General features: G+C 38.4%; 1 protein-coding gene across 1 annotated transcript in view; it reads right to left on the bottom strand.

Moving 5' to 3' along the window:
- Window positions 1-23,315, bottom strand: part of LOC133272825 (cytochrome b5 reductase 4) — a 48,288-nt gene that overhangs the window by 18,901 nt on the left and 6,072 nt on the right. The window contains exons 4-11 of the mRNA XM_061460369.1: window positions 22,435-22,519; window positions 18,628-18,666; window positions 15,158-15,212; window positions 13,480-13,537; window positions 13,283-13,376; window positions 12,686-12,718; window positions 11,894-12,016; window positions 1,318-1,458 (exon numbers count right to left, since the gene is read on the bottom strand). Of these exons, the coding sequence (XP_061316353.1) occupies window positions 1,318-1,458; window positions 11,894-12,016; window positions 12,686-12,718; window positions 13,283-13,376; window positions 13,480-13,537; window positions 15,158-15,212; window positions 18,628-18,666; window positions 22,435-22,519 (628 nt within the window). The remainder of the gene's footprint in view (window positions 1-1,317; window positions 1,459-11,893; window positions 12,017-12,685; window positions 12,719-13,282; window positions 13,377-13,479; window positions 13,538-15,157; window positions 15,213-18,627; window positions 18,667-22,434; window positions 22,520-23,315) is intronic.

A 23,315-nucleotide genomic window follows, 5' to 3' on the forward strand; every position in this document is an offset into this window, starting at 1 on the left:
CCTGCTCTGGCACCTCATTCTCTCTTGTAGTGAGGGACCAAAAACTGAACAGATTATTTGAGGTGTGGCCTCAGTAGCATCAGTTTTAGCAGGATTATTACTTCCCTAGTCCTGCTCACCACACTATTTCTGACACAGGCTGGGATGTTGTTGGCCTTCTTGGCTGCCTGTGACTTCATGTGTAGAAAAAAATGATTAGGGTGTCCTTTAGATGAACTATCCTCATTATACTCTCATTATAATACTAAAAATCATACCCCAGGTCAAAGACCCTTCCCTGAGGGTATAGGGATGCTTAGTGGCTAAGAGCTATACTCTAATGTGCTTAATGACTAACTTTAGCTGGCTTTTGTGAAGTTATTTCACACTTGTTCTTGCAGTTAGTATACTGTCAACTGCAATATTTGAACCTCAGTCAGTTAGAAATTTCTATAATAAAAATTCTCCTCCAAGATCTATATTGTGTGAGTTTCTGGGAACCTGAGTAATTAACTTGATGAGTGAGTCCATTATCGCGAATCCTCAAGCAGGACAGTCAAATCAAACTCCAGTACAGCATGCTGTCCAGGGGACCACCTGCAGAGGGCTCCGACAGGCTAATCAGGCTCAAGGGTCTCAGCTTTCCTGGGACCTTGACAGACCCACTGAACATAAATGTTTGGGGTAAAACCCTCCTTCAATGTGACATACAGTGACCAGCATAACCATTAGTATATAAATGTTAAAAATTATCCTTAAGAAAATAAACCAGTTATTTCTTTGACCTCTCATTTTAAGTTCACCTTTTACAAAATTTGAAAGAATAACACTTAAACAATGCTTTTTCAAGACGCATTTTTCTCACAACCTCATGTTACGGCTAATATACAGCAGGATTGTAAAGCAATGTTACCAGGACTACTATAAATACCTCTGAAAAAAAAAAAAAGGGGGGGGGGGGGGGGCAAAATTGCAACATTACCCTCCACATGCCAAAAAGGCTGTAAACTGAAAGGAACTGGATAATTGTATATAACACATATACGATGAGCTTCCCCCTGCCCACCAAATCTGAACAGCACTACTTCAGCAGAGAAATTGTATTAAAGGGAGTTGAAAGAAGAGCTGGTAAGGTCAAGTAAGTACCATCCACTTTAACAGTTATCTTTCCAGCAGTATTAATCCAGTCTGTTCATTACTAAGCACTGACTGTGATCCTGGAAGCAGAGACTTTCTTACTACAACCAGGGAATCAGTTGCCATGGACTTTGCATTCTCCCAAGATTACAAAAAGGGATTTGTTAACATACACATTGTTACATTCTTAATTTTTCTTACCTGCAATGATTTGTTTGAGGTAAACATGTTGTCCAGTGGGAACACGGAGATGTGTGCTCTCAGGCAACAGTAAGCAGAAGAGCTTGGTGTCATGGGTAACTTCCGTCTTAGAAACCAGCTTACATTTTCTGTAGAACAGTCCTAAAAAACATGGTTTCACTTGTTACTTAAGTCTCAATCCGTCTTTCTATACTTATGCATCTTTTAGTAAGAGATGGAGAAAGGTGTGTATTTCACTACAGACAATTATAAAAAGACTACAAACTGTAGTATACCTTGTATACTTAAAATTATTTTTCTAATTTTGGACTAAGGACTCACTTATAACCTTAGACTAGGTTTACAACAAACTGAATATGTGAGTTATCAGCATTGACTGGGAAGGAGCAGAAAACCACCAAACACTAGCAGAAAACAGAACCCCTTTTGCTACACTTCATCTGCACTAAATTCACCATATAACTGCAGCAAGCATGCATAGATGCAGACTAAAACCAGCCTGGGTAATGCAAATGAAATGTAAGCTAGGCACAGCACCACAGTTCCTCAGCAACAGACTACCTAAACCCAGCATCTCGGAAATTCATTGACTTGACGACCCCACACTGTTGTACTTTCACTGCTGTTAGCACAACGAGAACTTCCGATACAGCTTTGCAAGTTCAGGTACACAATACCAATACTTACACACAAAATGTGTAAGTATTAAATGCTTACACACAAAATGTGTAAGTATTAAATGCTTACACACAATATAAAATGAGACTAACATCTGTGCCTACATAGGCAACAGAGCATTATCAGTCTTTTAGACAAGAATTGGTGCCTTTTGGCTAGCTAGAAATTATCAACTCCAGTTATATGTTCACATGCTTACTTAAATCAACTACAAGGTCATATGCACAGCACAGATTTTTGTTGACACAGCTGTTCTGGGGTTGAGGATGCGGGTCTCAAACACAGTGACTTTCAACCTGTGCATCAATTAAATGCCAGGCAAAAGGTAACTGAAAAAAAGAAAGCAAGAATAACAATGAAATAATCACTATGAAAGGTCTGCATTTCCACGAAAAGTTTAAGAAAATGAGAAAGAAATTAGGCAAAGAACATAGCTAATTAGAATAATTATAAAAACCCCAAACAAACAAACCCTTATATATACCTGTTAGTGATGGAGAAAAAAAAAATACTATCAGGAAAAGGGAAGGAATATTTAGCTTTGTTCAAGGACAAAGGGGGAAAGCTGTAACAGTTTCACCAAAACCTGATGGAAGCTTAATTTGTTTTCTCTATACCTGCAGCAAGCTCAGAGCAAGATAAGCCATTTATTCTGTTTCTGCTACTACAGGAGCAATAACCCATCACTTACCCTGAAAATGATCTCTGTGGCAAAGCACTCATTGTAAGGCTGGCCAGACCTACACCTGTTTTAACTAAGCAGCCATCCTGAGCTATGTAATCTACATCATTAAATCACTTCACAATCTAAGAGAGGATTTGAAAACACATCAAAATAGAGGGCTATGCCCTGCTGATTAGAGCCAGAGACTGCAGAACATAAGTAGGCATAAAGCAGCCAGGAATAAGTACTTGAAAGAGCAAAGGGCACAGATGCAACAACAACCACTTGGTAGCTTTTGTTCTGGAAAGAAACATGCTTACAAATGTTAATTTAACAAATGCCAAATATAGGAAGGCATTCCTCAACTCTCAAGTATCATACTCTATTAACTGACACTGGCCTTTTACCATTAGCACAATAGGTTAGTATTTGACCACTTGGAAATAAATAGCAGAGTTTTTTGTCGCAGTCTTCACAGGCAACCAGCCACACTGCCCAAGCTGCAGAAGGCAAATGCATGGACTGGTTGCATGGAGAACCACCTGCTGTAGGAGAAGATCAGGTTTGAGACCATCTAAGCAACCTGATGGTGCACAAGTCCATGGAACCTGCTGAGATGTATCCGTGGTTCTGAGGGAACTTGCAGATGAAGTTGCTAAACCATTAACCATCATATTTGATGAGCTGTCGCAGTCCACCGTCACATGGACTGAAAAAGAGGAAACAACTCTCATTTTTGAAAAGTGAAAGAAAGGAAGTGCCGGGGAACTACAGGCCAGTCATTCCCATCTCTGTGACTGGCAAGATCATGCATCATATCCCACGAAAAACTACGCTAAGACACATGGACAACAACGAGGTGATCTGTGACAGCAAATATGGCTTCACTAATGGCAGATCGTGCCTGACAAATTTGGTAGGTGGCCTTCTACAATGGGGTTACAGTATTGGTGGATAAGAGATGAGCAAGTGACATCTACCTGAACTTGTGCAATGCATTGGACACTGTCCTGCATGACATCCTTTTTTCTAAACTGGAGAGACTTGAATTTTATTTTTGATGGGGCTTTGAGCAACCTGGTCTAGTGGAAGGTATCCCTGACCAGGGCAGGGGTGCTGGAACTAGATGAGCTTTAAGGTCCCATCCAACCCTAACCATTATATGATTCTGTAAGTACCCCAACTTTCCTGAAATAACAATTGCCATATAAGGCAAGTGACAGCATACTGCAGAAAACCAGATACAAAACTGGAAGTGTAAACTGAAGATGACCAGAAGTGATTCTTCCTGTTCTACCTTTAGAAGAGCATTTTTCATCTAAGTCTTTGTATAATAATAAGCCCTAGAATTTTAGTTCTAACCTGAAATATCAGTATGAGGACGGTATCACCCTGCCTAAACAGGTCAGGAAGTGTAACAGGCTGTACAATAGTGGAAGCAGCACTATCTAAACTTTATGATTCCAAACCAAGTATCCTGTTCCCTACAATAATCTTACCATGCTGTGAGAGACTGATTCAAAATCAGATTTCACTGTCTATTGTCTCAAAGATTGGTCTGAGAAGCTGAGATGGAAATCCACCTATCGTTTGTCTCAGAGATGGGAGGGAGGAGTTGAGATAAGACTCTTCCATCCATTGCTTGGGAGAAGGGCGTGAGGACCTGAACTGGGACTTCACCATCCATCGCCTGAGGGATGAGTGGGAAAGAGCTAAGACTCTTCCGTCCATTACTTTGAGGATTGGTGTGAGCTATTACCCCAAGAGCTGCTGCAGACACATGTGTGTCAAAGAGCTGGCTGCAGGACCAGGGAAATTGGTCCACCAGGAACATGTAATATGTGACATGAAGAGCAGAGGTACTCAACCCTCAACTCTTTACAAAAGGAGAAAGAAAGGTAATCCCCAAGAGATACAGCACCAAGAGGGACATCACCAAGGAGCCATGGCCATGAGGATTACTCCAGAAGGACACTTCTGTGAGGACACTCGCCACCGATGACTGCTACAGACCTTGAGGGACACCTTCCATGAGACATCACCATAAGGGCAACTCAATGAGACACACTCCATGGGGTACCTTCAAGGGGACTCCAGAGGGATGCCTCCATGACGATACTCACCAACAACTCTTGGGGGACACTCTGCTCTGATACTGACTACAAACCCTGAAGAACTCCCACCACCACCACCACCAGATCCCTGAACACCACTGGATTCATGGTGGTGACTCTCTCTCTCTCTCTGCACCCCAAATTCTTACTTCATTCTCTGCCTTTTTTTCAATCTGTCCTATTGCTAACCCTTTATTACAATAATTTCTCTTTTTTTATAATAACTCTTTTTGTAAAATAAATTGTTCGATTACGGTACTTGACCTCATTTGTATCTTAATTTCACTCTTGGGATCATGAGCTGAAACAAGGTCCAGCACTGGGGTTTTCCTCCAATCGGACCCCGACACATGTCATTTGCCATTTTCAATGTAAAATTTATAACCATTTCTAGTAAATATTTTCACATAAAGCCTTTCAAAATTTGACAGGCTCAAATATGAGAATACTTGAGCATGACGCCCTTTTAACCACACTTTCTGCACTGAAGTAATTTCACTGAAGTAACATTTCTTCTCCCCTCTTTTTCTCATGTTACTGAAAAACACTCAAGTCACTAGCATCAATAGCTGAGCTACTCATGAAACAGGATGAGATGCAAAGGATACAAGCTGCAACTCAGGAAATTCCAACTAGGCATCAGCATGAGAGTGGTGTTGCCAAACACTGGGGCAAACACAGGCTGCCCAGAGCCTCTGTTCTTGGAGATACTCAGACTTTGACTGGACAGCTTCAAGCAGGAGGCTAGACCACATGACTTCCAAAGGTCACTTTCAACTATGTTTGAGTCCACTATTTCCACTAGTCTCTGATTCCACTATATCTTTACATCTTAATAGTTACAAGAAGTACCTTATCCTTTCGTATTTTTGCCACTGCAATAGCAGATGCTTCTTTACTTTCTGATTTAAGTCACATGCCAATGCTCTTTTGAATAGGAATGGAATTTATTACTGTAATGAGTGTACATCACTTGTAGACGGCCGAAATCCTGAAGTCAGCCAAAATTCTTCCTCAACAACAACTCTTAACCGAGTCCTGTCTGACAGAGGACTTCTGCAAGTCTAGAGTGAAATCTTCCTTAAATGCAAGACAAAATGTTAACAAAACTCTAGGCATTGCTGCAGCTCAAGTGACTGCTGCCATTGCTTCCCTGCTCTCTTAGCTCCAACAGCACCACTAAAGGGAACCCTAACTCAGTAAAGCTGGCTGAACTTCATTTTTGACTAGGACTACAGTTCAAGAACAGACACCAATTGCTGGACGTTAAAAAAAAACAAAACAAGAGCAGCTTGAGAGGGTCTCAGAAAGCTAGCCCACCCGCTCTTCTTCCCCAGGGCAGAAAGGGTTGCTTTGAGTATTTCAGTGGCTTCATCTAATGAATTGCCATTTTCCAAGCAACTTATCTGTACTGCAGTTCCTTAATGCAGCATTATTACCATTTTGCTGCTCCCAGATATTCTGGATTAAACAGCCAAAGAGTTGAAGGCACCTGGGGATTAGTTAGAGGGTTCCATGATGGTGCAGTCAACTGCTACCTGAAGGAATGGCCATTGCTGTTAAATTGTGTTCTTCAATAAGCATAGGATCACAGCCTTCCAATTCAACCACAACAGAAACAAAATAATTTTAAATAGAGGAAAGCTTTCAAACAAATAGTATTTATTCACAAAATGCTTAAAGGTTAAGAGTTTAAACAAACTGTTCCAGGTCAGACATGCTTCTAACTGGCTTTATTTCCAAGGGTATAAATAAACTCTGCTAGAAGGTCAACTGTCTAAATACATATGCGTGGAAATATACATGCAGGTTACTAGATCTTAGCTGCATATGCAATTTGTGCATGGGCTAAATTAGTATCAAATTCATTATGCACCACTATTGCCACAGCAGGTAGCCATGGCATTTTTCTGCATACACGTACTTTCTTAAGTTATTCAAATACCTACTAGAGAGTTATCTACTAGAAATGTGTACAGAGACATGATGCGAAGCCTCTGACATGGAGATCTTTACTGTTTTCTCACATCTTTTAACTAACATCCTACAAACTGCTTATTTTGAATGAGCCACATTTCAGATACATCAAGAGAATGCCTACAGCGCTGAAAAGTATAAGGCAACAGTCCATTTCATACTAATCTTCACCTTGAACTAAAGCAAAACAGCAGTTCTCCAGATATATATATATATGTATAAAAATGCTAGAATTGCTGTTAATTCTGCAAACTTAAGACTTACTTGAAAGAATTTGTGAGGTTGGTAATATAGGTCACAATACTGAACAGCTAATACTTTTCCAGATATTTGTGAGTAGAGAGAGAAGTTAAACTGATTTATCATCTGATTCACCATTTCCCAACAATTTTCTGACCTTTCCAACCTGACAAATTCCCACATGTAACAGATTAACCTTTACCTCCCCCTTTTTCTTTTTAATTTGCCATATAGAACTTTAATGCCAATTCAATCCATTTGATTTCTGAGAACAGACGCCTTTCCAGGTCTAAGCAAACCCCTAGTTTAAGTTATCCTCTTCGCTACATTAACTAAAATTAGTTCATTATCAGTGGTTCCAATAAAATCTGGAGCTACAAGAACAACTGGCAATGCAGAAAAGCCTTTCAGCAAGAGAACAGCCTCTGGGAGCAAGATGAAGGAGAATAGATGCTGTCAGGAACCCATAAAGCCAAGTTAATTGTCAGATACTAAAGACATACAAATATACAAAATACAAAGCAAAAGACACTGCTCTGCAATTCTGGAGAATGATGCAAGCGCCCAGCAATAAATCCTGATTCTCAAAGTATAGAAAGCAATGAGCGAGGAAGTTAGGTTTGACCAAACTTTCTGCAGACATCACAGCTCCTGATCAATTCTCAGAGCAATCACTGCTACCAAAACCCTGCTATGTAAACCCAATGCAACCACAGGCTAATCACCCTCTAAACTGAATTTCCTCCTCTGCTAGAATCAAGAAATACATCACCTTGATACACAGAATCACAGAATAGTTTGGGTTGGAAGGGACCTTCAAAGGTCATCTAGTTCAACCCCCCTGCAATGAGATACTTTCTGGAGAATATCATTCTTTTGCCTACTGGGTTCTTCTTCATGTACATGCAATGTTTTTTATTCAGAGCAACAAGTCTTTTGAAGGGGCATCAGGAGCAGATTTGTACTCAGCAATGAAGTTTTATTTTAAATGGTCAGTGGTGAAAGTCTTGATGATAATTTGGCAGAATTCAGTTTTTTCCACAAAACCTACTAGCACATTGATACACACATGCACACAAAGTTAAAAGATCTGTTTTACCAACCAAAGGTGAACAACGCTGAAATTCAAGTTTGGGTGGGTTTTGGTGGTTGGTTTGTTTTTGTTTTTTTTTTTCTTTCCCAGTTGCTGTCTTTTGAAAAGATCTTTGATAAAATGCAGATCTATGTAACAGTATTACAGTGCTTGCCTGCAACCTCCAAGACTTCACTGCAATTCCACCTCGACACAGAACCATGATATGCAGTGCTGATCACAACCTATCCCCTCATGAGTGAGCTTCCATACCTTATTTCCCAGAAAAGGCACCTACAAGAAAATCATGCCTTAATACCTAGGTGAAAAACTGTACTATATCATTGCACTGTGGGTTTTGTTTGTTTGGTGTTTGTTTAAACAAGAAAGTTCTACCTTCCTTTTTTAATACTGCATTTAAATGTCACAGGATGCTGGCACTAAGACCATTAGCTTTTGTTTATGCTTCCTAATGAACAGTTTCATAATAGCTAGCTAAGAGTAATGTCACCAACTTCCCTACACTAACAATCTAATTATACTGAATTGTGCTTTCAATTAAATACTGTTGGTATAAATAATTACTAAGCACTTAATCTAACTAAGCACTTAATCCTTCATAAGGAGCAGAAACAGTATTAATATTCCTCTGAATCTACTGAGACATCCTAAGACACAGTGTAGTTCCTGAAACTACATCAATATTTGTTTTAAAATTCCCCTCAACTTTGAAGAAATTCCACAATTCTGTTCCTTCCTCTCAGTTAGCTAACAGATACACTGGCCAAAATGTTAGTCTAAACTCAGCAGGAATTTGAGAGTCCATAGGCAATTTAAGCTGGGAAAGTGATACTCCCAGATGAGGGGGAGAAAGGGGTTATGCTAATTGATTCTTCATAGCAAGTAGTTATCACAGGCTTCCAGTATCATCTCTGCATTGCACCACTGCCTCTGAAGAACAGCTTCACCTCTTTTTCTGTAGAATTTAGAACTGGCCACTGGCAAAATAAAAGTACAGGCACTTAGGAGGGTTGTGGTGGTCACCCCCTCACATCACAAATCACAAATTCATTCATGAATGCTGTCATGTGAACAAGTAATAACATAAAATCAAGTAAAGTATTCAAGTGTCAGTCTTGCCTGATTTTCAGCCCTTCTGCCTGTGATTTAAATAAAATGTAAATGTGTGAAATTATCAAAAAAGAAATTATAGAAAAACAAGATAAGAAAACCCCAAGGAATTAAACATCAGTGCTCCCATAAACACTTACTACTATTCATAGCCTTAGAATAATCCTGCCACAAAACTGGAAGTGTGGAAATATTCTGAATAAAATTATTACTTCTATTAGAAAGTATCAAAGTATCAGTAACTTTCCAAAAGAACTAAGCTCTTTCCAAAAGAACTACAAATACACAAAACTTGAACAAAATAAATAAAATCAGACATAAGATAACACTACTGCTGAATCTGTTCCCAGATTTTCAGAACTGGAAATCATCAGTTACAGTGTCTTAAGACTCTCACATTCATCAGAAAGAAAAGGCAATGCTGAGATTAAGCAGTAGAAGATACATAAATCCAAGTGAAAAAAAAGAACAGAATATTTAACACAAGGCATCTGTGCTACCCTATATGTAGTGCTGCATAGAAATACTAGATATTAAGCTATTTTATAGCTTTAACTAGCCAGTTTACATCTTGGAAGCAAAGCAGCTCTCACAAGGAACTACTTCAACACTGGTACTGCTTCTGCTGCTCACACTCAAATCCCAATATATCTTATGCCAGCTGTTCCACCTGCTCTTTCCAGCCATGATAAAATTACTTACCAGGCTGGAAGTCTTGATTATATCATTTCCAGCATAAAGTAATTTTGCTTCAGAAAAAGCAGTTTTGCATACAAAAATAAACGCACACCCAATAAAGATAGGGATATTATCTGGAGTTGTTAATTGTTATTTCTGTACTCACACTGTGCAAGGCGCGAGTTTCTTCACCTGTAACATTATTTTGCACCCACAGAAGTGGAAGCAAAATTAAAAATGGAGTAAAAGGCAGTGCAATTCTAAGCAGAAACAGAAAGTGGCTTCTTTAGACTAAACTGAGTGAAAAGAAGCTTCCAACATGTAGATTCTATGGCCGAGTTGAAAGCACAGCAATGGAATAAAGGACAGATATCTAGGCCTGAACACTCTTGCTCTATAAACCTCCTGGCATGTTCCATTTTAAAATTGAAGTTCCAAAATTAAATAACCTGCAGAATAAAAGTTTCTGGAGTATGGATTAAAAAGCCATAGACACCAATATATTTGCTAGATTCGTTACCTTTGTAATCAGGAAACTGAAGAAACCTAGGCTCAGCAAGTCCTTTAACTTCAGTTGTCTGGAGGTTCAATTTAAACTCATCTGAACTCATCAGTGATACATAATAAAGTTATCCAAAACCTGTAATACTTCTCTGAATAACAGAACAAATGCTATTTTGGAGACTGACTTCTTAGGGAAAAAAAAAGGCAGAACAATCATCTAGGATGCATTGGTTATTAATGCTCAGTTTGTATTTCTGATAACTGTATCAAATCATCCTTGCCTTATTAATAGCCAAAGGATCCATAAAGCCACTATATTGTACAGCTCTTGTTCTTTCTTATTTTCTCATTTTGTTTTTCTTAATCATAAAAAATGGCAAGGAGGGAGAAAATGAGCAATGGACAGTGGACAACATATTATTCCAGGTTGTATCCCCTTAAATACAGAGGATTATATTGAAAAATCTGATTTTAAAGTGCATGACTCAATAATTGCTAAAACTGTCATGAGGAAAATTACATTCTACATAAGCTAAAGGGAGTGAAAGAGAGATGCTTTTATGCAGCTGGTCTTCCTTTTTGTAACACAGTAACGTCTCAACTTTAAAGGCTTAAGTAGCACAAATGAGAGCCAGTAAGAGGTGTACAACATGGTGAACATTTAATTAGCTCTTACAAGTGTACAGCCTTGCTTTCACACATGATAAGGCAGACTAACATCAGTCAATTTTTGAGCATTGTCAGGCAAAAGGTCAAGGAGGCTCCTAAGAAACTGGACAGCTGCAGTAGTACAAGCATGCTCCTGATGTTACATAATGTAATTGTGCAGAAATTTCAAATATAGGTATAAAAAAAAAGCAGTACATTGATCAGGGTAATACGTTTTGGTGCTGCATCAAGTTCACACTATTCTGTTACCACAACTGAACTCATACAACAACTACTGCTTCTTGCAGACACATCAGCTTATTCAAGGCTGGCTTTGATACCTACACATGGCTTGAAGTCCTTAAATAATCACATCTCAAGTTACAAAGATGTAGTCTGCTAGAACAACATTACTATAGATGCAGTAAAGCTGGAAGTGGAGTTTTTTTTTATTCCTTCACTACAGTTACTCCTATAGTGCATGGACTTGTGTCAGTCATTATCTCCTCAGGGTCTACTGAAGTTTTCATATGGACAGAAAGGGTATTGAGCACACAGGTAGCCACAAGACAGAACAATGCTCAAGCAGTCTTCACCTTCCTCTATTAGGTTCTTCCAGTCTTTCTGCAAGCCTGGAAAACCTCCAATTCCACTGTGGGACAAAACAAGCCAGCAAAGCAAAGACAAACACCTCTAAGCTGAACCCTTTCAGAGAGAATTCCTGACCAGCTTCCAATGAGACCAGATAACAATGCTGAAAGAAATGAAGGTATGACTACAGAAAAAGAAAATCCTGGGAGAGACCAAACATGACTAACAAGCTCAAAAAAGGGTTACAACAGCTGGTAACATGGGCATGAAACTGCTTACCTCTGTCCGTACGTTTCATAAACGTATTATGATTCTCCAAGGGCTGTCCCAGAATTTTCCAATGAACGTTATCCTTTTTCTTTAAGATAATCTCTACTTTCCCGACTTTTTCAGCAATATTTACTAAAAATTAAAAGGTTTCATATCGTTACTTTTAATTACACTCTGTACAAAAAAAAATTTTACTCCTCCATTATAATTACATTTTAGAAGAATTAGTCATTTCTCAAGACACATGGAATTAACCTGTTACATTAAGATAGCTGGAAGTATATTTAATTTGATATCTCTATAATGCTTTACAGTGCATTTAAAACAACAAGCACTTATGCATAATTAATGTATCTTATTTAAAACAAATACATTGTGAAAAGCTTCGCAGCCCTTGAGTTCAAAAAGAAGGCTCATGAATTCAGAGTCCTCCTTTACTTAAAATTGGTAAATACCACTATTTACTAGTACCTTTCTTCTCAAGGCCATTTGAGTAATTAAAAGCTAGAAAATCCCAGTCTAAGCAAAGTTTAAAAATACGCCACAGAACCAACTTTAATGATTTTAACATTTAGTCATACTCATAGGAATCAAAGCACCATCAATGTATTACTTTCACAGGTCCAAATGCCACAATTAAAACAAATAAATAAATAAATAAATTATTTGGATTGATCTGATTGTGTCAGAACCTGGTGGTAAGCAAAATTGTAAAGTGCCTGGCAAGTCAGAAAAACAAACTGAAGTTCCACTTTCTGATATTAGAATTGATACACAAGGGCTGCAAGAGATGGCACTTACCAGCCACGTCTTCTTGAACGGCATGATTCAAATCTGAAATTAAGAGAAACAAACTCCATGTTAAGCAAAAACAAAATTACATTCTAGTTGTCAAATACGCACACAGTTTAAGGCTAGGAGTACTGAATGAACTAATCACCTAGAACTCTATGAATCTTTATCAGGCCCTGAAATTTCCCTTGTTACTTCTGCAGGCCTACTACATAACATTAACAAAGGCATTGTTTTCCCCCCCCATTACTTTTAACACTGACTCATGTACAGCTACCAATCTGCATTTATCTACATCATTCCACTTGCCCTTTCAAATAAGGGCATCTTAATAACTATCAAAAATACGCTTGAAGAAAAAGTCTACATAAACATCAATTTCTTACCACGCTTTATTCCACATGTAAAAATTCAATAGATACTAAACAGATGAAGATGTGAGTTGATAAACAATGTAATTCATTTACAACAAGGTACTTTAATTACCTCTAATGAAAGAGAAGGAACATACTAAATGGTATCTGCAAAAAACATATGGTCTGATGAGAGTTTAATAAAGCAGAATGAAAATGTAGTACTTTCAAATTGCAAAATTATTGTACCTACCAACTTCTAAAAGATATGAGTAGTCATCCACGATTATCTCTCCCCTTAATCGTTTGTCTTCACAGTCAAGTATCACCGAGTCTGCATTCATACCCTTTCATAGACAAGGAAAAAAAACATTTGAATAAAGTTCTCTCAGAATTCAAGCTGGATCACAAATGGATCCTGTAATTCTCCCTTTCATAAAATACACTTACCTTCTGCTTAGTATATACGGCAATGGTGATCAAACTATCTGTTTGGAACCAGTCATAACTGTAAAACAAGAAATCCAGTAAAGAGAAGAATATATACTTTCTTTGGGTATACCAAAATATATTTAACTAGCAGTTTTCAAGTAGAGCTTTCATGAATTTACAAGCCAAATACACTATTTACTATTTTTTGAATAGGTAAGTCCAGAGCTAATGGTTTTGAAAATACTGCTAAGATAACAAAAGAGTCTAATTACACACCCTGATCGTTAGCACATTGTAGCTAAAATTATATGGTGTTAGTTTTACATAAAAAGCACCTGCATCCTCTTTGCAGTATAGGAACCTTACTAAGGTGATGATGATAATCTTGACTGCAGACAGAATTATTATACAGCCAGGGTGGCTTCCAAGAATTATAGATTGCATTCACATACCACAAAACCACAGTTCCTTTCATCTCCACAAATCAAGATTTTGCATTCCTATGTTCCCAAGCTGCCCAAATCTTGCAATAAATCCAGAGAAAGGTATGAAACCGAAAGCCTCCAAATGATAATTGGAGGGGTTCATATGGACATATACTTGCCAAGAAGTAACTTACCCACCTAACCCAGAAAAGCTATTCCTTTCTCTACTCATTTTCATCAGGACCATATGTCTGACAATCTCATGCCTTGCTCTCCACCACAGACATCTATAGTTCTCACTTAACTTCTATATGGGTTGCAAGCCCCGCCAGTGAAAGTCAAGTCTATCCCCACAACAAAGTTAACCCCTCGCACCTACATTGCTGCCACCTTCTCTTCTCCCCAGTGTTCTAGCCACTTCCATCTACTGTTTGCACTCCTGGACCAGAAAAAAAAAAAAAAAAAATGCAAAAGAGGAGAATGTCCCTCCCAGTAGACACTCTTGACAGCCAACACATTCTAGGCTGCACATATCACACACCAGAAAATGCTAGACACAGGAAGAAAGGCAGAAAGGTTTGGGGATCACTTCAGAAGGCAAGCCACATTTCCAGTTGTTCACAAGCCACAATATTTTGTATGACTGCATGTAGCTAGCCCACAAATTACACATTTACAGGACATTTTTATGCACAGGGAGAAAATAAACCCTGGTGACTCAAGGTATCATGGAGCAAAAAGATACCTCAGGGACAACAGCAGGGATACCACAGTGGGGTTTTAGTGCCTGCTTCGCTTTGCATATTGTAGAAACTTGCATATGGCTATCATATCTTACTATACTTCAGCTTGAAACAGAGTACTTTTCCAAGGCATACCAACTCATACATTAATGGTCAGATCAACTAAAGTCAAAGAAGTAAGCAGGCCAGTTGGAATAATTTTCTAGGAGCTTTCTCAAGAAGCAAGGATGAAAAGCCTACAAATATGGACCATGCATTTTTTTATGATGGGAGGCACTGCAAGCATTAGAAACCAACAGAGCAAGCAGAGAACCTTGCATCACCATCTGCCTATACAGTCAACATGACCTTGGCAAGTTGTTTAAGCCTGAACCTCAGCTTTCCTACCTGAAATAGGCTGCTAATGATATACACTCATTTAGCTGAAACATCAAGAGCTAACCATGGAAGAAGTTGCTTGTATTTTCTAAGAACCGCACAGAACTATTAAATAGAACGTTTGACAGACAACAAAAGAAAAAAGTTTACCTTGGAGTTAAATCTTTAGAAGAAGTACACGGTACTTTCTTCTTAGGAAGCATACCTAGAATGAGGAGAGAGTCATTAAGATATTTACTGTGATGCTCGCTTAATCAAAATCAGAATCAGAGATTCTGAGAATTGAAATCAGAATCAGAGATATTTTGGGGTTTAGAAACTGAATGTTCTAAATACCCCTCCACAACATTTAGTGGCTTCATTTCTTCAGGCAGCCAGAGGCATCCATGCACTTTTTAAATTTTATTTTTATTCAGCACTTTCTTTTGGAGAGTAAGCTCCTAAAACATGAAGTTCTACTTCAGAAAATGTATTCCATATATGGCAGAACCTGTGCATGCAACCCTTCCAGTACACATAGCCCAGTCCCAGTTTCATCCGTTACTAGCTTGTGCTTTCACGCTTTGTGATAATGAAGCATGGAAGAAGGGTTATTGGAATGAATCTCCTTTAACAGAAGTATTTGTTAATACAATTCAGATGAACAAATTCAACTTGAGATATCTGGTCTCACTTAATTCACAAGGTCAATTTCACATCAGCCAGTTAATCTACTTTGCACTTCTCTAGGAATTTTCACAGAATTCAGTTACTCACTTTAATAATTAAACAACGTGAAACAGTCTGAAGAAGCTTTTGTGGGAGGCAACACTTGGTCAGTCTTTGAAAATATCAGCTATACTAATCTCTGGCCTAACAGAAACTTAGCGTATTTGGCAAAAACTTGAGCAGAGATGACAGATAAAACTGATGAAGAATTGCAGTTGCTTTTAAAACAAAATACTTATATAGGATCATGATGGAGACAGCTGCACAGACAGAAATATAGAATGATTTGTAACTCCACATGAACAGCAGTTTTCCTGGACAATAGCTCAGTAGAGGTCTCAGATAACAGTTGGTAAATTCTAGATTCAAGGTCATTCAAATTAAACCTTGCAAACATGAAATGGCTATGCATCAAATAATGTATGAATTCCCAGTTACGTAGATTATCCTCTTCTAAATGCTAGTAAATTTTGCAGTTTGACTACAAGCTTAAACATAGTAATTGAGTAGCTCCACCATGTGGAAAGTAGATAAACAGAAAGCCACTCACATCTAATCCAATCTGTCAAAACTATTTCATCATCCAAAAGGGGGAATTAACCCAAAGCAGTTAACACTTGCTGGAATTACTTATTCTTTGATCCTTAATTGCCTCTAAAGTATACACCATCTGCAGCTTCCAAGGAAGTTAAATGGCACAGCAGTCAGACCCTTGCAAAAGAAAACCAATTACCTAACAAAAAAGCCTTCTCAAAGGCTAAGCCCTCCTTGAGGACAGCTGGAGAGAGACTTTTTACAAGAGCCTGTAGGGACAGGACAAAGGAAAATGGCCTTAAAACGAAAGAGGGTAGATTTAGATCAGATATCAGGAAAAAAAATCTCCACTGTGAGGGTGGTGAGGTGCTGGCACAGGTTGCCCAGAAAAGCTAGGGCTGTCCCATCCCTGGCAGTGTTCAAGGCCAGGTTAGACGGGGCTTGGGGCAATCAGGTCTAGTGGAAGATGTCCCAGCCCACAGCAGGGGGTTGGAATTAGGTGATCATTAAGGTCCCTTCCAACCCAAACCATTCTGATTCTATGGCATATATCATATGCTTAGGTTGGCCTCCACGGGTAAGAGAAATTCACGGTCATACGTGCTCCTCTTTGATTTTGCAGGTCAAGAGAAATATGTGAACAGCCACAATAAAACAGAGCTTTCTGGCAAACCAAGTTATTTATGAATTATTCTGCAATGCTGTATGATGCTATGTGAAAACAAGAAGTCACACTGCAATAAAAAGACAGTATTTCTATGATTCAGGTGATCAATAAAGCAATTAAGTAAAGTGCTCTACTGGTCATGGTGGTCATAAGTAAAGAAAAGCTGGTGGTGAAGCCAAAGGCTAATAGCAAACATGAAATGAAAGAGTTTAAGGTGACCAGGATGAACAGCAGAATTATAGCTCTGCATCTCATGAGAGCAAACTTTACTTAATTCTGGGAACTGCTTCACAGAATCCCATGGGAGAGCAAGGCTAGTGATAAGTTTCTCACATTATCCTCATAGCCACATTGGAGAGAGCTGGGCTTAATATGTGGGTTAAAATCTGGATAGAAAATTAGTAGGACTGTCAGTCACAAAAGGTTTGATCAGCAGTCCAAAGTCCAACTGGTGGCTAGTTACAGAACTAATACCTAAGAACAGGGAATGCCGATAGTGTTTCATAGTGTCATTAGGAACCTGAAGGGCACACAATGTCCCACTATCAGGAAGGAAGTGAGCAACTACAAAGCATAAAAAGCAGTCAAAACACAAACAGTTATGGCTGCCATTCGAAGGGATGTAGACCAACTGAAGAAACAGGCTGACAAAAGTTCCATGAAGCTCAGAAGCAACACAAAATTTTGCACCAGGGGAAGGAAAATAAATCTGATGCAACAAAACAAGCAGGAGGCCTGTCTAGACAGAAAGGAGCTTTGCAGAGAATCTCCCAATAACTTGGTAGACAAGCCAAAGTTGGGCAGATAACTGCATCTTTGTTGTGATGAAGGCCAACTTTATCCTGGACAAGAGTACAGCCGTCAGTTCAAGGGAAGCAATTCTTCCTCTCTGGTCAGCATTTGCGAGGCCAATCTGGAGTACTGTGTCCAGTTTGGGCTCCCCGGTGCAGGACAGATGTTGATATACCAGAACAAGTCCAGAGAAAGGCCACCAAAATGGTCAGCAGCTGGAGCAGCATAACATATGAAAGGACAGTGAGGGAACTGTGGGTGTTCAGCCTGCAGAAGAAAAGGCTAAGGAGGAAATCCAAATGTAGTCATCAACTAGCTAAAGAGAAGGAGGTGGGAGAGAAGGAATTATAGAGAAGACGGCCAGATGCTTCTCCAGAGAAGGACAAGAGGCAATAGACAAGCTGCAATGAAAAATTGGCAGAAGGGTGAAAAACCAAAATACCATACCTTTGTCTCCTCACCTCTTCCCATAAGGGTGAGATTGCTCATGAGCAGTATCATACACCATCTATCTTTGAGCAGGAGACCAGACAGAACAAGCTACAGATGTTCCTTCCAACCTGAACTATCTTGTCTTGACCCTGCTACTCCAACCCTATGGCCATCTATCTTTTCTGATACAGAGGATTTCTACAGCACACAGTATTTGTGACCTAACTAGTCTCAGTCAAACAGAAAGCTCATCCATCTCATACTTCCCTTATCTATACTGCTCTAGAGCAGCCTTTTAAATACTTTTAAACACTGAATTCACAATACCTGATTAGGATTCTGCCTTCTGTAATTTCCACAGATCACTAAAGCCTCAACATCAGATTCAAACATAATGACAGAGAGAAGCCTGGACAAACACTGCTCATTCAATAATATTAACTAAGTTTCAGATTCACTCCTTGCCTCACTCCAGGTGAATACTTACCATTAAGCTGTTTCTTCTCTTCAGACACAGAAGTAATCTCTACAAACATTAAGAAAAAATGAGCACCACAGTAAGAAGTTGCAGCACAGTACTTGCACACATCATGCTAAAGAAATAAGCTAAGTAAGAATCCACAACTAAACCTTCCAAAACATTAACAGATTGACCAGGATGCTCTGTATGTCAAGAAGTTTCAAATAAATGCAGCACTGGTTGCCATTCCAAGATTATATATAATTAAACAAATAGCATGTTAAACATGCCAGAAGTTGCACAGCACTAAAGGGCAGGAAAAGCAAGAACTCCAGCATTTCAAAACAAACACCACAGATTATCTTTTGCAATTATAAACTTCACAGCTAAGAAACTCACTAGATCTGTCAGACCTTCAATGACACTTGTGTTGTGACAACACTTAGTTGAAACTGAATCTGACCAACCCAGCGTCTGGAAATCGAAACCAAATCCTTGGCAGAAACCCAAGGGAAAAAAAATAATGCTTCTGTAAGCTCCTTCTGTCAAATTAGTTTATTTAACAAGTTACTATCTGAATTTTTCATTAAATCCACGGTATGCAACTATTCCAAACACACAACAACTAGCAGAAATAAAAAACCCTAAAAACCAAAACATCAAAACAATAACTAAATAAACAAAAAAAACAACCAAGCAGGTGAATAAAACATTTTATCATGTCATAGATAAGGTGCTCAACTTGAGTGGAAAGGCACTGCACCTCTCAGCCACATAACCTTCTGCTCACAGCAAATTGGTGAAACTAAGCTCTTTGGATGTGCCCAGGCCCCTTTCTGCCTTTTCTACATTGCACATCTCAATGTCTCAATATAAAGGTGAATTTTATATTCTCTTTGATTGGAGCCAGTTTTGGGGAAGTGGGAGAAACAGCAGTGTGTTCCTTCTGCTCCCTTTTATGAAAATCAAAACGTGAACTTTTCTCCCCTGCTCTTCTGAATCCCTTTCAGGGCTCTGCATCACAGCAGCCACTGCCAGGGGAAAAATGCCACTGCAAGTGAAGGAAATGTTCCTGGAACAAAACACCACACATACAATAGTGCAAAATAACTTCAGAGCTGCCCAAGAATTGTGTTCATCAAAGGCTTTCATGTTGTGCCACAACAAAAAAAACTCAAGATAAATGGGACAGTTCACCCAGATGCCTGTGTATTCTTATTCTAGAGTACATCACTTCAAGCTTTCTGAAAGGATAGGCAAGTAATTTACAAAATGTCATTTCTGATGAAAGGTAATTTTTTGTGTTCAAAAGTCTGCTCTCACATCACGACATTTTAACAAACTGCACCAAAACTGGCATTGCAGTTTTAAGGACAGTTCGAGGCATTTCCAAGACACAGCCCTACCTCTCTTCCTTGGATGACACCATAGCTCTCAGTCTAACCTCACTGAATTAAGAGTATTACAATATGCATTCCGACTCCTAAGTTACGTTACCATTGAAGTAACACAGGGACATGTACTAATGTGCCTGATAAACATTATCAGGATTGAAAAATACCAGACAACAAACTAATGTCCTTACTAGTGTTTAGAGCTGAGCACCCTGAAGCGAAAGCAAGCAGTTTAATGCTGTATGCGCTTGTTGAGGGAGACACTGAAAACATCTCTTACATGCCTGAGGACTGCTCTGGTTACTGCACTGGTCTTCTCAGGAAGTATAAACACTACATGTTTCAGTGCACAGATCCACCGTAACACTTCAGGGAAGTGAAGGGACACTTCAGAATTTCCTATTAGCCACTACCATACCATTAAGTAGCATTCCCAATAGACAAGTTGACAAAACATCACTTATAACCACCATTTTCAAAAGACTCTTCTTTCCTAAAGAAATAGCACACTAGAGTACGCAAGGACAATAGCTTCCTCATACAGTTTGATGACCAAATAATTGTACCATCTTTGAAAAATACACCAGAACACAGGAAGAAAAACTAAGTTAAACCACAAATCTTTCAGTAATGCCCCAACAAACCTATATATGCCCTACCTGCACTGTATTGAGACTGTATAAAACAGCAAGTACCAACACTTGCCTAATGCCAAACACTCAGCTTGTCACAAAAAAAACCACACCACTATATTCCATAATTTGAAGTCCTGTCTTTCCTTGATATTTACGAGCCCACTTAATTCTACATTCAAAAACATGCACCTTACTTAGTATTATTCCGTTTTCAAACGCAAACTTTGCTGAATAAGGTCTTTCTGGAAGGATGCGAGACTACAACTATTGCTGGCTGATAGTGAAGTTAGTTAATCATGCTTTTGACCTCAAAGTCAACTTTGAGAATTTTACAGTGAAGAATTTTAGCAAATCCAGTCTAATCTGGTTGATTCTTAGTGAGATTACATTTTTTTTTAAGCCTGAAATGGCTAACAGACACAAGCAATGGAACTGGTTTTATGGAGTTGGCAACTTTCATCCTGCAAAATTTGCTCCAGCAAAACAGACAGAAGAGTCCTACTATGGAGGAAAGCCAAAAAAGTATACAGCAGAAAACAGACTGTCATAGCTGGCAGGAGCAAAGACATGTCTCAAGAATACCTTCTAGTTGCAAAAGTCAGGTTTACTTTTAAATTTCTCACTGAGCTGACAAAGTAGCAGTAATTTATCTGTAACACCTCGACTCCATTAAGCAGTTACATTTTTGAGGTTTCTTCATACTTTGGTGCATTCTCCCCAGAAGCTCCACACTGGAAACAGCTACCCAGCCACATGGAGATATAAGATATTATTCTTCATGTACAGACCAAACTCAACCTAACCGTTAGGCGATATAAGTGCTAAGGAGGTATGTGGTGCACCTTGCCAGAAGCTTAAGAGCTACAAGAGATGAATTTGTGAACTAAAAGATGCCACGGAATTTGAGAAGAAGAGCTGCAACTATTAATTTCCTCATGTTTTCCCTGCCGTTGTGCTAAGGGTCAATACTCCAATAACAGAGTCTGCTTCCGACCTATAAGAAATTTTTGCTGTGGCCTACAAACCGAAACAAATACTGAAGATTAAACTCTCTGGAAACCATCATAGGCATTTTAGACAATATACTAAATCTCTTGCTGTCCTGGCTCAGAGGAGTCTGTTGTCTCAGCAAAATCTTTTCCAACTAAATTTGAACTAAAGAACCAAATAAAGTATTCTGGAAAGGATAACTGTTCATAAAGTGTATTCAAAGATCTCAATATATACGCAACTTGCCAGACACGTCTGCTGCTGAAATCACCAGACTGAAAATACTAACTTTATTTCAAGCTAAGAGAGGTATGACAGTTTGCCCCCAGGGATCAGAAGGAGAAACAGGGATGTGGGAGAAAAAAACCCAACAAATCATATATATATGTATACATACATATATGTATATATGTATACATATATATACATATGTATACATATATACACATATGTATACATATATATACATATGTATACATATATATACATATGTATACATATATATACATATGTATACATATATATACATATATATATACACACATATATATATATATATATATATATGCCCACAACACATGCACGTCTGTTTCTGGTGACTAAAAAGAAAAAAATGCAGCAGTCCATCACTTAAAAAAGTTTCCATGCATAAACCAGATTCATCTTCAGGTATCTGCTGTAAAAAGACTGAATATTTGCAACAGCCTTCATCTCTATGCCAGAATAGGCTCTCCCTGTAAAGAGGATTCCTTGCAATTTCCAGATAATTTTTTAATACAGCATAGTAGACATTACTGCATTCTTAAAAACCTCACCTTTTGGGGCAGTAATAGGCTTGACAGCCATTCTCCCAACAAGACATTCCTTCAGCATCGATTCATAATTGACCCAGCGATGAACCTATAGTAACAAAATATGTTTTTATAAAATTTGTAGTTCTTACTATGGTGTCCTAAGCACTGAAATAGAAAAACAGAAAGATTGATTTTTTCGTAGTGGCTGACGTAATTCACTTAGCAGCGGTTTTGTGGTGTTTTTTTTTAAAGACTCATTATTACATTGCTTAGTACTTATTTTTACTTCTATGACAGATAACATGTAATTAAGTGAAAAAAGTAGATAGTTTAATCATTTTATGTTTTGCAGTATCTCAATATCATAACTTTGAACTACAGAAAATATTTCAGAAAAGCACTTTTAAGATGTGTGCTACGCAATTAACAGAATAAAGACCTTGTCTTTACCGCAAAGGTAATTAGTTTTGTTTAGATGCACAGGAAGAGGTAAGGGAAAAGGGATGAAGGTAACAAACATGATGAACAGTAGTTTAGGCACACAAACATCTCCTCCCAAGTTGGTGTACTTCTGTTTGTTTCTGTCTTACTATCATTGAATTATTTGGAAATTACCTATTTTAGAAAGTCAAGTAAAGTGAAGAAAAAGCAGTAGCTTTACAGACCATAACTGAAGAACTTGTAGAGAAATGGATGGCAGAAAAGACAACTCTGATAAGGCATCCAGGGCAACACCACAAGAAGAGAAAAGGAAACAAAGTGCTGCATGAAAAAACTGAATGGATCTAGAGATTTCATAAATAAAAACTTTAAACTGGACAAGCTAAGGAGATAAAATAAAAAAGCCCATTCATAAGCTATAGTTTCCTTACATAGAGATAACAAGGAAATGAAGAACTTTG

The sequence above is a fragment of the Pezoporus flaviventris genome, unplaced genomic scaffold (assembly GCF_033815535.1).
Source record: "Pezoporus flaviventris isolate CSIRO_AGI_PZ_B2104156 unplaced genomic scaffold, CSIRO_AGI_Pfla_v1 ptg000031l, whole genome shotgun sequence".
NCBI lineage: Eukaryota > Metazoa > Chordata > Aves > Psittaciformes > Psittacidae > Pezoporus > Pezoporus flaviventris.